The sequence below is a fragment of the Vespula pensylvanica genome, chromosome 10, assembly GCF_014466175.1.
Source record: "Vespula pensylvanica isolate Volc-1 chromosome 10, ASM1446617v1, whole genome shotgun sequence".
NCBI classification, from domain to species: Eukaryota; Metazoa; Arthropoda; class Insecta; order Hymenoptera; family Vespidae; genus Vespula; species Vespula pensylvanica.
The window spans coordinates 6,539,184-6,555,200 of record NC_057694.1 but is presented as its reverse complement, the minus strand read 5'-3'; the positions used below and the strand labels follow the sequence as shown (position 1 = coordinate 6,555,200).

At 30.1% G+C, this 16,017-nt stretch overlaps 3 protein-coding genes and 1 long non-coding RNA gene across 5 annotated transcripts; 2 read left to right on the top strand and 2 right to left on the bottom strand.

Annotated features, from left to right (window-relative positions):
- Positions 1 to 557: 557 nt before the first annotated feature.
- Positions 558 to 9,484, top strand: LOC122632433 (protein artichoke). Of its 2 annotated transcripts, XM_043819188.1 has the most exons (11): positions 558 to 1,035; positions 2,461 to 2,681; positions 2,779 to 3,949; positions 4,022 to 4,728; positions 5,289 to 5,613; positions 5,744 to 6,010; positions 6,270 to 6,423; positions 6,499 to 6,702; positions 6,787 to 7,537; positions 7,617 to 8,008; positions 8,107 to 9,484. In XM_043819188.1, the coding sequence occupies exons 2-11, from the start codon at positions 2,512 to 2,514 to the stop codon at positions 8,652 to 8,654; spliced, it is 4,689 nt and encodes a 1,562-aa protein (XP_043675123.1). In that variant the 5' UTR covers positions 558 to 1,035; positions 2,461 to 2,511; the 3' UTR covers positions 8,655 to 9,484. The 2 variants fall into 2 exon arrangements, with proteins under 2 accessions (XP_043675123.1, XP_043675124.1); XM_043819189.1 differs by lacking the exon at positions 558 to 1,035 and having other exon boundaries at positions 2,350 to 2,681.
- LOC122632447 lies at positions 4,732 to 5,853 on the bottom strand. The gene is made up of 3 exons (XR_006327871.1): positions 5,775 to 5,853; positions 5,207 to 5,448; positions 4,732 to 5,111 (listed from the first exon to the last, which is right to left on the bottom strand). It is a non-coding gene; the product is annotated as an uncharacterized LOC122632447 (long non-coding RNA).
- Positions 9,485 to 9,772: 288 nt separating the features above from the next.
- On the bottom strand, positions 9,773 to 11,633 carry LOC122632446 (26S proteasome non-ATPase regulatory subunit 7). Its single transcript, XM_043819222.1, has 5 exons — positions 11,374 to 11,633; positions 11,145 to 11,237; positions 10,892 to 11,070; positions 10,605 to 10,808; positions 9,773 to 10,531 (listed from the first exon to the last, which is right to left on the bottom strand). The coding sequence occupies exons 1-5, from the start codon at positions 11,546 to 11,548 to the stop codon at positions 10,220 to 10,222; spliced, it is 963 nt and encodes a 320-aa protein (XP_043675157.1). The 5' UTR covers positions 11,549 to 11,633; the 3' UTR covers positions 9,773 to 10,219.
- A 763-nt stretch (positions 11,634 to 12,396) lies between these two features.
- LOC122632437 lies at positions 12,397 to 15,729 on the top strand. The gene is made up of 3 exons (XM_043819201.1): positions 12,397 to 12,765; positions 13,006 to 15,376; positions 15,505 to 15,729. The coding sequence occupies exons 1-3, from the start codon at positions 12,568 to 12,570 to the stop codon at positions 15,651 to 15,653; spliced, it is 2,718 nt and encodes a 905-aa protein (XP_043675136.1). The 5' UTR covers positions 12,397 to 12,567; the 3' UTR covers positions 15,654 to 15,729.
- Positions 15,730 to 16,017: the final 288 nt, after the last annotated feature.

Sequence of the window (16,017 nt, the reverse complement as noted above, 5' to 3'; positions counted from 1 at the left end):
TTGAAAAGAAATAATAAATTAAATCGAACGTATCAATAATAGATACAAATTTTGTCAAATAAATCTAACGAATTTATTGTTGTGAAAATTTAACTGATTATTCGATAAAATTTTAAAACACAAAATATGCATTTTTTTAACGATAATGAGTTTATCCTTGTGCGACAATACTATAGATGATCAAATTATAAAAATAGTTGCGTATAATTCTTTTTTTTTTTTTTTTGATAATATAAATTTGCATTTTAAAAAAGCTTACTATTAACATACTCATCAATATATCGATAAATATTTGTGCTATGTTATCAGCGATCATGTATTGGTAATTAAGCGATTATTAGTAAAAATTTTAAATAATAATTTTAAATAGCAAGTCCAATTCAAAATTGTAAATATACGCATATACATATATAGGAAATAGTATAACATTAGCATAACATTAGTTCATAGTTAGAGTTATATATTTGTTGCATGATGTTTATATCGTATATTTGAAATAGTATAATATTATATTCAGAATTAGGTATTTTTTGCACATAATTTCTAAACTGCACTCCAGGTTGTATTCTTATATTCAGACTTCAGAAATGAGTCGAATCTAATGATCGATAGAAGATTATATCAAATATTTCGTTTTGAGAAAACGGATCAACGCATTGACGGAGAGATCCGTGAAAAAAGGGGAGAATTTCCTGGAAGCGTTCCTTCACGGTGTCTGGACACGTACTTCGCAATACTCTTGTATCTCGACTACCTTCACCCACGCGCCTCAGTCATCGTTCTTCCCTCGGACTCGCTTTTACCGGACCGGTCTATCTCCTTTCGTTTTATAAAAAATTAAAAAAAAAAAAAATTCATTAATCTAGGCTAGTAATTTAGCCATTAACTAAACGTTTACTGTTAGTTAACATTTTTGATAATTTTTTTTAAGGAATATCCTGACGAGAACACAAGTGAATTATTGTTGATCTTTTAACATTTACAAGAGGGATACACAAGAGAAAACTGTTTCGGCAAATCTTGCCGAAACAAAAGGTATAGAAATTAGTTTTATTTCTACAAACAAAAAAAACATAAATAAATAAATAAATAAATAAAATAAAATTAGAGAAAGAAGGGAAAGATTCATTTCGAAAGAAAAAGAAAATTGTAAAAAGACAATATAAAAACATAATCATTAATTTTACCAACGATACCTATTCTCCTTTTATCAAAACGTACAATATTTTTTAATCATAATCATGATAAATCAAAATAAAAAAATACTGACAAAGGATATACACAAGGAAGAGTGAGAGTAAGAGGGAAAGAGAAGTGCCATGAGTTGCTGAGGAGGAAAAGAAGGAGAAAAAGGATAACGCAGGAAGTAGAAGAAATCACTTTCCCTCGTAATCCTGATCGTTTGATCGAGATTATGTGCTATTACAATGATGATTAATGGAACGGAATTTTTTGTTTGCTAAGTAATAGTCAATGATGCTTATTGGAATATTGTTTCGATTTTTTAAATTTAATAAAAAATGAAGCAACATGATAAATTGTCATACATTGGTTCCATATGTGATATAAAAATATGAGTACGATCTTGATATTTTTTTAAAGCTATTTACTATAATACAATAATATTTCTTGAAACTGGCAAACGAAACGAAACGAAATGAAATCTAATGAAATCGAATGTAATTTTTTTCGAATGACGTATTGAACACCATTCCACCTACGGTATTCACGTTTGAACGATTTTTCAGGCCGACCGATTGTTTTGTTATGAAATCTATGTACATATGTATGTATATACATAAGACACACATGTGTTAGGATCCTTAAAGCTTTTGCATGATACCGCATTGAATTCTTTAAAGATCGGTATTTGAAAAATTACATTCTAATAAACAAAAGGATGCTGAGGTCTATTTCGTATCTAGAATGCATTTGCTTATCACGAGTTTATCAAAAGAAGAAAAGAAGAGGATAATAAATATATTAAGGATAAACATTTTTTATTCGTGATTTTAGATTTTTCAATTTTGTGACTCGTGCGAAGCTGTTTACACGAGAGAACTCTCGCGTGCGACAGCAATTATTACGGATAACGATTGTCCTAGCGGTCTTTTAGGCTTTGCGCTTACGGTACGGAGCATCAATTTTGTTGTTTCTAACCGTAACGTATACACGATCTTTCAATCTCCCTATACATATGTGTGCGTGTGTGTGTGTATCTTTTATATATATATATATATATATATATATATATATATATACTTATAAAAATATACTGCGTGATGTATGTATTTAAAGATCTATACATATATATCTACGTATATTGTATATCTATATTGTGCATGTACATCAAATATAATACGTCTATTAATATATCTAACATAATCGATTAATGATATCACAAATGATATCTATTATTAATAAATATTTTAAAGAAATTTTTTTTTATTCTCATTATAGAAAATGCAGGACGGATATTTAATCTCGTAGACTGCGGTGTATAAGCCAGCAATGATTAGACCATTAAAAATTCTTAAAAGTGCCTTCATAGTTGGCTGGTATCTGATATTATACTTCGTTGTTGATATCAACGGTCAGCTTCCATCGGAGTACGGATGTCCACCACAGGAAAGAATTCTCCCGTGCAGATGTTCAACTCGCGACACGGAGGTCCAAATATGGTATAACAATAACAAGAAATAATGTATCACGAGCCATAGATTTACTTGGACAATAATAATAATTTTTATATTTTTCTTTTTGTTTTATTCCATATAGGTGCAGTCATAGTGAATTACCAAAAGTGTTGGAAGGATTAAAAGCAGTGAGCCATTATGTGGATCGTCCGATCGATGAGCTGATTCTTGAGAATAATAATTTACCTAGTCTTCCAGGAAAAGCATTTGCTACTTTAAAAGTTTTGCGTTTAATGCTCCGAAATAATCGTTTAGAAAGAGTATCCTCCGGTTGGTTGGAAGGTTTACACGATTCGTTGTTGGAACTCTTCGTCGTTGAATCTGATTTACGTTCGTTGCCTGTCGATAGCCTTGAAAATCTTCAAGGTCTTGAAGCTATAACCCTACAAAGTCGAGTTATGAAGAGATTACCCAAATTTTCTGGTCTTCAAAAATTGCGATATCTTCAAATAAATTCGCCTGCTTTATTAGAATTAGCACCAAGAAACTTTCACGATCTTCCTAATCTCGAACAATTACATGTTTTTGGTAGTCCTCGTCTCGTTCGATTGGAAGCTGGTCTCTTTCGTGATTTACCACGTTTAGAATTGATCAATATCACGGATTGTGCTATTCATTGGATTCATCCTCGTACTATGATCAATCTTTCAGAATTGAAAGAGATATCTTTCGTTGGTAACAATATAATCGACGCTGGAATGGTGGGTCGTGCTTGCATGGATCTTCCATTGCTTTCGGTGATTCGACTCGATCGAAATCGAATTAACAGACTCGCGGAAGGTTCATTTGTTGATCTTCCTGTATTGAATCGTCTTTATTTATCACGTAATATTATCACTGAAATATTTGCCGGAGCATTTCGTCGTTTACCAATATTGAAGACTGTAGATCTTAATCACAATTTGATACATCGTATACATCCGGAATTCTTTCCTCGAAGATCTGCAAATGGATTGGAAGAAATGTGGCTGATCAACAACGATCTCAGTCACGTTGCCGAAATACGATCGATTTTGGAAGCTTTGCCGAGATTGAAATTTCTCGATGTAAGTTACAATCAATTGGAGGAAATCCCGTACGGTGCATTGAGAGGTCATCCTACTTTGGAAAGATTTCACTTGGATCACAATCGATTAGGATTCTTACAAAGAGAAACGTTTACTTCGATGCCAGCACTTCGGGAACTTCGACTTCGAAATAATTCTTTATCAAATTTATTGGAAGCTCCATTTTGGAATTTACCAGCACTTAAGGTAAGATCCTTTTAAAAGTACTATATTTTCTTAGAAGTACTATGCGATTTATATGATCTATACCATTTTCAGGGCTTGGATCTTTCCGAAAATTATTTCAGACATATCGAACCACGTCTTTTAGCGAATTTACCTAATTTAAGACGTTTGGATCTAAGTGGTAATTCTATAGGATTGATAGAAACAGAATCTTTCCGAAATACACCTGCTCTGGAACATGTGAACATTTCTGGAAATGCCTTGTCTATCTTGCATCCGTTAACTTTCAGACACTTAACAAATTTATATGAACTCGATGTTGGGTGGAATCGAATGTTAGAAATAGTGCCTGGTTTGCCAAGAAATATCGAACACCTTCATATGCCTATGAATCGAATCGTTGCTTTACCATCGATCGCATCTCAAGATCTTGCACTTCCAGTTTTAAGAAAATTGGATCTTAGTGCTAATGGAATCGAAAGAATACCACCTGGTGCTTTGAATGAATTGACTGATCTTCGTAAGTTAATCTTGGGATACAATGCGCTTAGAGTCATAGAAGACGGTACCTTCGATGGTTTATCCAAATTGGAACAATTGGATTTGAGGTATAATCGATTGGTTACGTTACATGGTAGAAGTTTTAGACCGTTAAGATCTTTAATGGATTTAAATATTCGTGGAAATCGTTTGGAAGTTCTTAGACCAGACATATTTCAAGAGAACAGTAGATTGCAAAGGCTTGATCTTAGTAGAAATAATCTTGCACAAATTCCTCATGCCACGTTCGTAAATACAAGGTAAGAAAACAAAATTATTTATATAATAATTTTTGTATGAATATTCATTTTTTATACCGTTTATTTATTATCGGTCGTTTAAGTCATTCATTATTTCTCAGTCGTTAATAATGAAACAAAAAAAAAAAGAAAGAAACATTTTGATGGATGATACATTGCTAACAAACTATCACCTTGTGGTGACAGTTCGGTGAGAAAGCAGTTTCACTCGTATTAACTTCGTTACGTCATTAGTAAATTGCTCTGTAGAAAGCTCTTCGCATATCTTGCTTTATAATATCTTCTGTTTTACCGTTCATTATTCAACGTGCCTCACATATTTTCTATTTTATATGTCCCCATAAAGTAGCATTATATATCATACAGGTATTTCACGTATATATCTGTACAAAATGAAACTGTACTGATTATTGACCATATTAAACTTTCTAATATTAAATAAATGGATCTAATATATATTTTTTTCGTCTCAATGTACATTCTAAATTAAATAATTATAATGAAAGTTTCTGGAAGCATTCGATATAAAGAGGGATACGTAACCATCTTGATAATTACAGGGACCTTCGGGAATTGTACGCGTCACACAACACTTTGACCGAGTTACCCGGATCGTTGCACGGTTTAATGGCTCTCGAAATCCTCGACTTGAGCTTCAACAAACTGAACATCCTGTCACCGGAAACACTGAGCAGTCTGTCTTCTTTGCTTGAATTAAGACTAGTTAGAAATCGAATAAGAGAGTTACGAGAGGGTGCTTTTGATGGATTACCACGATTGTCCATGATCGATCTTGAAAATAATGATCTTAGGGTGATCGAGAGGAATGCAATTAGGAGATTGTCTGAATTACAGGCTATAAGACTTGGCAAAAATCGTATACAGGTATATCAAGAATTATATACATATAAAATATTTATAATTAATATATATAATACACAAAAATATGTAAGTGTGTGTGCATGTGTATTATAATTAAATAACTATAACTATATATTCACAAAATTGTTGTTAGACAATTCCAAGGGGTGCTTTCTCCGAATTACCTTTACTTCAAAGTGCAGAACTCCAAGAAAATCGGATTTTAGAAATCGACAGTAAAGCGTTCATCAACGTACCTCATCTTCTCTTTCTAAATTTAAGTAATAATCATTTGCCGAGTTTGGAATATGCTGGTTTAGAAAGTCTTCAATCATTGGAAGTTCTAGATCTCAGTAATAACCGTTTGGCTCGTGTGTCCAGTGACAGTTTGGCTGCGATGGAATGGCTAGTCGAATTAAAAGTAAGAATAAAAGTTAATATCTATCCTTAACGAACCTTTTCGAGAAAGGCAAAACTATTTTGTTAATACCATCAACCGGGGAATACTTTCTCGCGAAGAGTGAAATCTCTCCGTGAAGCGTGGAATTACTCTACGACTGCTCCGTTGCTTCTCGTGAAACTAATTATTTATACATTGTCTGTATTTATACATATGTATATATGTGTTCTCTTTATTTTTTTTTCTTTTTTAATTTTTTTCCTTTTACCTTCCTTCTTAGATGGATAATAATAGGATTTGTGCAATACAAGGTTCACCATTCGACGAAATGCCAAGATTACGTGTTCTTAGTTTGAGAAGCAATCGGATGGCATCCGTTTCGGAAAATGCATTTAAAAGATTAAGATCCAATATCGCTATTTTGGACATCGATGGTAATAAATACTCTAATATTAAAAGAAATGAAAATTCGAATTTAGAATCGAATTATATAGAACAATATATTTTAGGGAATCCTTTATCATGTTCTTGCGGTATGTTATGGCTAAGAGGATGGTTACAACAAGCATCCTCGGAAGGTCCGAGATGTGCTGATGGTTCTCTCTTTAAAGAAATTAGATTGTCTCGTCAAGATTGTCAACATGAAAGGCTAGTTGATCCGGTACATCCTGGTTGTGAAGCTGAAATGGTCAATAATGTTACACCTGCTTCAGGTGAGCAAATAAGATCAAATATTATCATCAACATTTTATCTGTAGAAACATGAAATATTTTAATGAAGTGAAAATCTTTCTTAGGATTAAGCGGAGCCACAGAAACGGTATCATTATGGATGAATTTAGAAAGCTCGACCAAGAGAGCATCGGTTTCTTATGAAAATGATTATTACGAATATTTAAGTCATCATTCAAATAACAAGAGCGATCATTCGAACGTCTCTACTTCGCTTCCAATTGTGTCAACTGAAACAACAATTCTTCAGCCAGTTAAAACTATTCAAAATTCGGAAACTATGAAATATTTAAACACGAAGAATGTCACGAGTCAGATAAAAAAAAATTCCTCGATTATACCACCCTCGCCAAGTAGTTCAGGATTTACTTTCTTCGGTGTACCTCTGCCTAATTTGAACTTTAATTTCTGGGGTAATTCTGGGAGAAAGGCAGAAAGGAAAGAAATTTCAGGAGGTAGACCTGGTAGAGGACGCTACAGAGTATTTCCACCAACCGAACCAGAAATTCATAGGGGTGGTTTCATACCCTTACCACGAGGACAGGGTGGTTTTGTCCCGATAATCGACTCTTCTCATCTCTTTTATGATCAAAGACAAATGAAGAATGATCCTCCGAAAGATAATCTAGATCAGGATACTAATTATATTCGCGTACAAGAACAACGTAATTCGAAACATTCTAATACTACATCGAAATTGGAAAAAAATTTTTCGAGAACGAACAAATCCCGGTCAAGTTCGAAAAATAAGGATGAAGGTTTTACTACGAGTATTATTGGCTCTTCAAGATTTTCGAACAATTTAACTGAAAATAGGTACTTTGTGATAACGATATTATGTCATTTGTATTGAAGTAATATAATTTTAATATTTGTTTTTTTTTTTTTTTTATAGGCCATACTCTTTATTAAATTTAACGAAAAGTATTAAATCATCGTTATCTTCTAACGAAACCTTACTAAAAACAAATGAAACATCTCTTCCAACAGAATTTAATCAAGGTGATAAATTACTAATGAATATGAAAGAATATAAAGTGATTAATGATTCGCGTATGGAAGTCGCAAGTAAAATTATCTGGACGACGCCAAAAACGGATTTTGTGAAAATGACATTTCCATCTAATAAAGCAATCGTGACAACAATTAGTAATAATCATGAAAATTCAGATGATTTTGATGAACAGACGATGAAAGATAAAAATTCCTTCTGGAATTCTGAGACGATGGAAGCTCAAAAAATTGAAACAACTATGACAATGATTAATCCACAAAATGAAGCTACTGGTAAAATTTTTCGGAACTACGCAAATGCTTCTAATTGTTTACTAAAAATATCTTTATCTTATAAGTTATTTAATGAAAAAAATTGTTCGTTATTATAGATAATATTCATATAGTTACAACGTATTATCCATCTACTTCTACAACAACAATGATGACAACCATGGCAACGAAGGCAACAACAACTAATAAATTAAAAGATAAAACTATTGGAACTTCGCAAGCAAGCCGGAAGACAGAAGCATCAGCTTTATCAGCTTTTCTGGCACCAGGTGGCCAAGTTCCTTCTTCTGTGTCAACAACTGGTTTACGTACTTTGGGTAGACCAACGATAACAAAAGTACCATCTCCGTATTTTGCTGAAACTACGGATCATAATCGAAGTCAGGAAAAAGAAAATCCTGTAGCTGGTGCTGTTCAAAGAAATATTGAAAATTTGGAATATACATTCTTAAACAACAAAGAAACAACTACTCCACATGATAATGTTAAAATAATTGAAGATAATCGTTTTAATTGGTACTTTCAACATTACAATGACACCAATTTAGAACCTTTTATTGGAACAGTTTATAGCGATAGTGTTAAAGTAACTACTTGTCGATCTTTGTTATTACTTCAATTCTGTTTCGTTATATATATAATCTAATTTGAAAATAATACTCTCTTTTTTATTTTTTTAACATCTGGTAAAGATGTGAAAAAAAATAGAAAATATAAAAGAATGTAAAAATATAAAAAGATATTATTGCATAAAATTATATTCAAGGCCGTTCATCATCCCTTGTTTTATAACGGTTTACGTCAACAGTAAGTACAGTCGATTTTGATGAATAGTCTTATTTTAAAGATGAAAGTTTAAGCGATGATACAGCTTTTTCGAATTTTTGAAGAAGCTTTATATTTGTCGAAAAAAACATTCATAAATTCGAAGAAAGTCATATCCTCGCTTAAACCTTGGTCTTTAAAACGAGATTGTTTATCAAAATCGGACAAGTATTACATCTGGACTCATTTGACATTGTAAACATTGTTTTCAATATTTTTACTAATATTAACAAAAACGAATTTTTCGTAGATTTTGATAGTTTTCGACAAAGACACATCGAAATCTTTCAATGCGGACAAATTTTAATAATTTGTAATTTTCATAATTCTCTAAATATGTAAACAAACTCTAATGTACACGGAATACAATAAACTAATATTTAAACAGAATATATAAAAACATTACGAAGATGTTTAGACACGATTGATATAAATTAAATTCAATTGAATACTTCGATTATCAACAAGAAGGGATATATTACATTGACCGAGCGAGTTATCTCGTTAGTTTTCTTTCGTACACTGAGGAGTATACATCAAAGTATTCTCGTTTCTATTTATTTTTATTTACTCTTATTAATTATTGTTTACAAGTCTCGAGTGGGACATATGAAAATAAAATTCGTTGATTTCATCTTTAAATGTAAAATTTAATGTAAATTTAGTTTAAATTTCCAAAAATCATTTAATGTCAATAATTGAGCATTAAAAAATAATAAATATATGAGAACATATTGAATAATAATAGGTCAGTACGTACGTAAGATCTTTCCTTTTTCCTTTTTTTTTTTTTTTAAATTTTATTCAGACTCCAATATTTTAAGTAAAAAATTGCATTACCTACAAAATACAGTGTCTCTATGATGTTTATAAAGTATTTATAATCATTTGATAAATCCATTTTAGATAATTTCATAGAAAAATTCTGTTTCTGTATATTCAAGTAATTCATATAATTAATTTTCTAATATGATCATTTTTCAACTGGAGGAAAACAGCATATAATTATGTATGAGTGAATCATGTATCAACTATAATTAGTCTTCATTTCCACATTTTCTATAGACCACTTCATTTCATATAACGTCACATACTACACTGAAATTGTAATAACAAGGTTTATGTGGCATTTACAAGAGAACCTATATATTTTTATTTGATATAATTAATACGGAATTATGATGATTTCGAAAGCCTGAAAATGGTTAACTGCACCATTCTATAATAATCTAATAGTTCATTTCTGTTGATTTTTTGCAAAAGACAAATTCATTATGTAGAAATTATAAACAAGCATCGCTATTTACATATGCGAAACTAATAATTATTCTTAGCTTTAATGATTTTAACGGATTTTTCTCTTTATGGAGATATAACACTTCTTATTCATTGACTTTTAGTTTTTCCTTTTTCTTTTTCATCTTTTTTATCTTCTTCTTTTTTCTCATCTTTTTTAGCTTCTTTCTTGTCCATTTCTTTCTTTTCTGCATCACGATTGGTCAACTTATTATTAATCAAATTATGAAGAGCGACTATAGATCTGACAAGTGCTGCTAAATATACTACCAACATTTGATCGTTTGTTTTAACATATAATGAATCCACAAAACTACTCTGTGTCATATCTGGTAGTAAATTAAATATATCTTGTAATTGGTAAACAATTTGGTGATTTATTGGTAATTTACCATTACCAACCTGGAAATAAGAAACGTTTTTTTAGTTGCAACTTGAACATAAGAAATTAATGTGTACAGAAAAAATTATGTACTTGTAATAAATAATCCCTAATTTCTCTTATCTGCTCATGAAGACCCTTCAACCCAAGAAGTTGATTTGTGATACGTTGACTAAGTGTACCAACTGTTGTATCCTTAATATCACGTAATAAATGCTCTACTCCAACTTCTTCGGCTTCTTCAGCACCAATTTCACTAGGTATATGCTCAAATGTTTTAGATGTTGGTGAACCATCCTGTTAAAAAAATATAAGATTTTACAATAATGATAGTTCAAAATTTTATCTTATCTTATTATTCTATATATAAGTAAACTTACATCATGTACTTCTTCTATTGCTTGATATGCTTCAGTAGGAAGACCTAAATCTTTTGGTTTAGCATCTATAATAACTAATACAGAATTTGGGCAGTATCTTCTGATCAGTTCATTGATTGCAACATCATTTTGATGTAGTTTAGGTCCTGTGTGATACCAACCTACTACTTTTTCTCGAGCTAAAACATATATTTTTTATAATAATTGCAAATAATTTAATATTTATTTATTTATACATCATGTCATCTATTACCATTTACTTTTTTAAACATTCCATACATGTTTTCAAGATAATCGTGGTCAAGGAACCACACGCTTTTATCCTTATCATCTTCGTCGAAAGGTACTGAAAAAATGTTGAAACATCATTATTGATTACTTATTTCTTTTTTAAAACTACACTCTACCATAATGAAAGCTATATAGCAAAAACAAAACGTGGGAAATCTAAATATATATTTATAATAATGTAAAATTCTAACCTGCAAAACTGTTTGACACATCTAAGACACCTTTCGCTCTCCAACAACCAAGAAGAACACCAACCACTCTTTTCTGATTTCCAATTTTTCCCATACGATTAAAATGATCCACCACACTTAATAAAACTAAAGGATGGACTACTACTTTTGTAGTAACAACTTCTTGACTCGGCATTTTTTAGCTGTCCTGAGCAGTTTAAATAACTTCTCTAACCTAAACGATGATGACCAATTGAAATTACTGACGATCACTGGCCACTACTGTTGTCAACCTTATGCCAACAATATACCTAGATGGCATACTAGTAATTCGAAATAATTTTTTGGCGCTGTAATTTAAGTGCCAAATTCAAAAGTTTAATCTGTACGAGATGTTTAAAAATTGTTTAAAGTTAGTTCAAATTAACCATTCTATCGTATATGGATTATTGTCTCATCATTTCTTCACCATACATCTTAATAATTTAATATAACAACAACAAAAATGTCGTAAATACAATATTTAATGAACAGTATAGTATTGTTTTTATTGGTCTTTTTTTATAGTCTATTTTTATATGAATCGATAATATTCATCGCAGTGTAATCGCAGTATAATTTGAAATCGATTGCTAATTAAATATGTTAAAAGAATATTTTGTTTATTTAAATATTTAAGAAAATAGATAAATTCTAAGAAAAATAAACTGTTTTTCCATCAATATATTCCATTATTTTTCTATACTTAGTATATCAAACGTATATCGTGGTATATAATAGTATATCGTAGTATATCAAACGATTGTACAATTTATTAATTCTTTTGAAAAGGATATTATTTACATTACAGAAGCAACGAACAAAAGACGTAAAGTGATATTCTTTCATTTTTATATTCTGTGACCTTTAATCTTAAAAGTCAAAACACAACAACAACAATAATAATAATAATAATAATAATAATAATAATAATAATAATAATAATAATAACAGTAATCTTTATGACGTAAATAATGCAAACATTTCTTGATATATTGATTCTTTCAAACAAATGCATAACTTCTCTTTGTAACTTGCAGCTCTACATGATGATGAAATAAACATTGCTTCAATGGTTAGTACATACTAGTCATCACTTATTACTCAGAAGCAGTTAAAAGCAGTTAGAAGCTCATGTGAAAGTATTTACGACGCAGTTAAGAATTTTTAAGAACAATGGCAAACTTACGATTTTCTATAACGAAGTTCATATTTTGTTGTAATTTGTTTTTTCTGGCATTCTCCAATCCTACAAATATATCATTACAAAGTGTAAACGATTCGTTGATACAAACTGCATTACATTCTTTAAATGAAAATTCGCCAACGCATCATACATATACAGGAGGACAATTGATTAATGCTGAAAAATTAGTAAGTAATATCAATTAGTTCACATTACATTTTGGACAAAATGTAATTATCCAAAATTATAATAGTATAGTGTTATTATTTGCTTTTTATGTAACAAAGTAGAAATTTTTAAGTAAAATAAGTTTTATCCTTTATTATTTTTATATAATTAATTAATTTGTAGTTTATTTATAATTAATTTAAATGTATTAATATACGTATTTATAATAATAAAAATAATTTTGATCTTTTATTTTTTAGGAAGAATTGTCACACGTGATATATAGATTAACATTTAATTTGAATCCTGTTTGTAAAGAAATTGTAATATCTTGTCCTACAGAAGCATGTACAATTAATCTCAAACAAGATGAGTTTGGCAATGTACAGGTACAAAGTGACTCTATTCAATGTACATATTTGTATCCTCAGTCTTCTCAAGATAATGCAATGCCAGAACAAAACAAAGAGATAAATCATGAAAATCATGATTTTATAGAAAATTTAAATAAACAGATTATACAAAATGGAACTACTGCATCAGATCATGAAATGAAATCTACAAGAGATCAAAATGATCCTCAAATTATAGCAGTGAAAACATCTGATTCTAATTATTGTCCTGGATGCCCGTATGACTTAAATCCTGATTTACCTGGATTCACTGCTTTTAATAGACAGATTGAAAAACAAATGGATGAGATTTTATCTAATAATTTTAAACATATAGTAATTGATATTGTTAAAGCAACTCGTGTAGTTCCACCTTCTTCTAACATAATACAATACCAACTTCTGGTTAAAGTAGGTGAATCCTCTTGTTTAAAGAATGTATTGACAAGTTCCTCAGATTGTACATTGCAATCTAATGTTCCATTCAAAACATGTTTGGTTACATTTGAAGAACAACCTTGGCAACATGATAGTCGTAAAATAACAAAAAATAATTGCACCACAATTAGTAATAATGAATTTAGTATAGCTCAAAATTTAATAAATGAGTCATATATAATAGCCAAAGATAACAATCAGCAGCAGAAAGATAATGCTTATGAAGGCCTAAAGAGTGTTTTAATAGACGATTTTACACGTACTTCAAATTTTAATACTCAAAAAAATGAAGAACCACTTGTTACAGAACATCCATTTGTAAAATTATTTGTAAATAAAAGTAATGATGAAGAGAATCTTCAAAGCTTTACAGATAAAATCAAAGAATTTGAAGAATTTTTAGAAGATTTTGATTTACCAGTTAAGACAAATGATAATGATAATAATCAACAGCCATTAGTTAATGAAAAAGAAATTATATTGGAAGAAATATCAGTGCATAACAAAGATGAAAAATTTAATTCTCAAAACAATATTATTGATTCAAATCTATCCTTTAATAAGAAAAAAAGATCCTATTCACCTGCTCTTTATGATATTGTTACAAGGAAAAAAAGAGCATTAGTTGGAGCACCTTCTGATAGAAATGTTAGTGATCCTGAAATTGTACAATATGCAAATCTGGGTGTAACTAAATTATCTCAAAATTTAGAAAGTACAAATGAACCAATCTTAGTAGAAATTACAGAAGCATCTGCTCAAGTTGTTTCAGGTATGTTATATAAAATAAAAGTAAAATTAGGTGTAAGTGATTGTCCTAAAGGAACAAAAGAAAATTGTCAATTGAAAGAGGGAAGTGATCTGAAAGAATGTTTATTCACTATATGGTCACAACCTTGGTTAGACAAAGGTTCTCCAGATATTAAAATAACTTGCGATCATGATGCAAGAAGGAAACGATCTCTAAAAGGTGCTAATTATATCCAAAAAATGTTGGTTCAAGCGGATAATATGAGACATGAAAGAATGTTCCAAGATTTTATTGTAAATTTTAATAAAAATTATTTATCTGATAAAGAGAAGAAATATCGCTTCAAGATATTTCAAAAAAATCTTAAAATTATAGAAAGATTGCAAACATACGAACAAGGTACTGGAGAATATGGAGTGACTATGTTTGCAGATTTAACATCTGAAGAATTTAAAAAGCAATATTTAGGATTGCGTCCTGATTTACGTGTAGAAAATCAAATACCAATCCCACAAGCAAAAATACCTGATATTGAATTGCCCATTGAATTCGATTGGCGCAATTACAATGCTGTAACACCTGTGAAAGATCAAGGACAATGTGGGTCATGTTGGGCATTTTCTGTAACAGGTAATGTAGAGGGGCAATATGCCATAAAGCATGGAAAATTACTCTCATTATCTGAACAAGAATTAGTGGATTGTGATAAATTAGACGATGCTTGCAATGGTGGATTACCAGACAATGCTTATAGAGCTATAGAAAATTTAGGAGGGCTTGAATTAGAATCAGATTATCCATATATAGGCAAAGATGAAAAATGCTACATTAATCAACGTAAAATTAAAGTGGAAGTTGTTTCTGCAGTTAATATTACATCCAATGAAACAAAAATGGCACAGTGGCTAGTTCAAAATGGTCCTATATCTATTGGTATCAATGCTAATGCGATGCAGTTTTATATGGGTGGGATTTCTCATCCTTTTAAATTCTTATGCAATCCTTATAATTTGGATCATGGTGTTCTTATCGTAGGTTATGGAATACGTAGTAAGTATTACTTCTATTCATGTAATTTTTTTATAATAAACTCTAAATAAAAAAATTAAATTCGATGTTAAATTATCTTTAACATCGAATAAAATAAATGTGTACTTAAATCAATGGGTATTTTTCAGAATATCCATTATTTAAGAAAGAACTACCATATTGGATAATAAAAAATAGTTGGGGTCCTCAATGGGGTGAACAAGGATATTATAGAGTTTACAGAGGAGACGGAACTTGTGGATTGAATCAAATGGCTACAAGTGCTGTTGTCGAATGATACATATTACTCATTTAAATAATTTCTTCCAAAACAATTAAGCCCTTCTATTTAATAAAAAGTTCTTGTTTACTAATCTTTTTCATATTTTAACATTATTCTACTTGAAACTAAACTTACTTTATGATGCTTATATTACTAAAACTTATCTTTTTTATTCATATATGATAAAATTCTATTAATTTTATCAGCAGCTATGAACAAGTATTTGTAATTATGTTTTAGTATCTAAGTATGAAATTATAAAATTGAAGGTTTAAACTTTCAATTTAAATGTGAGATTAAAGTTATAAAAATAAGAATATTTTCAACATAGATATTATGCATTTGTTATATCAGATTTAATAAAAATATTAGAATTATT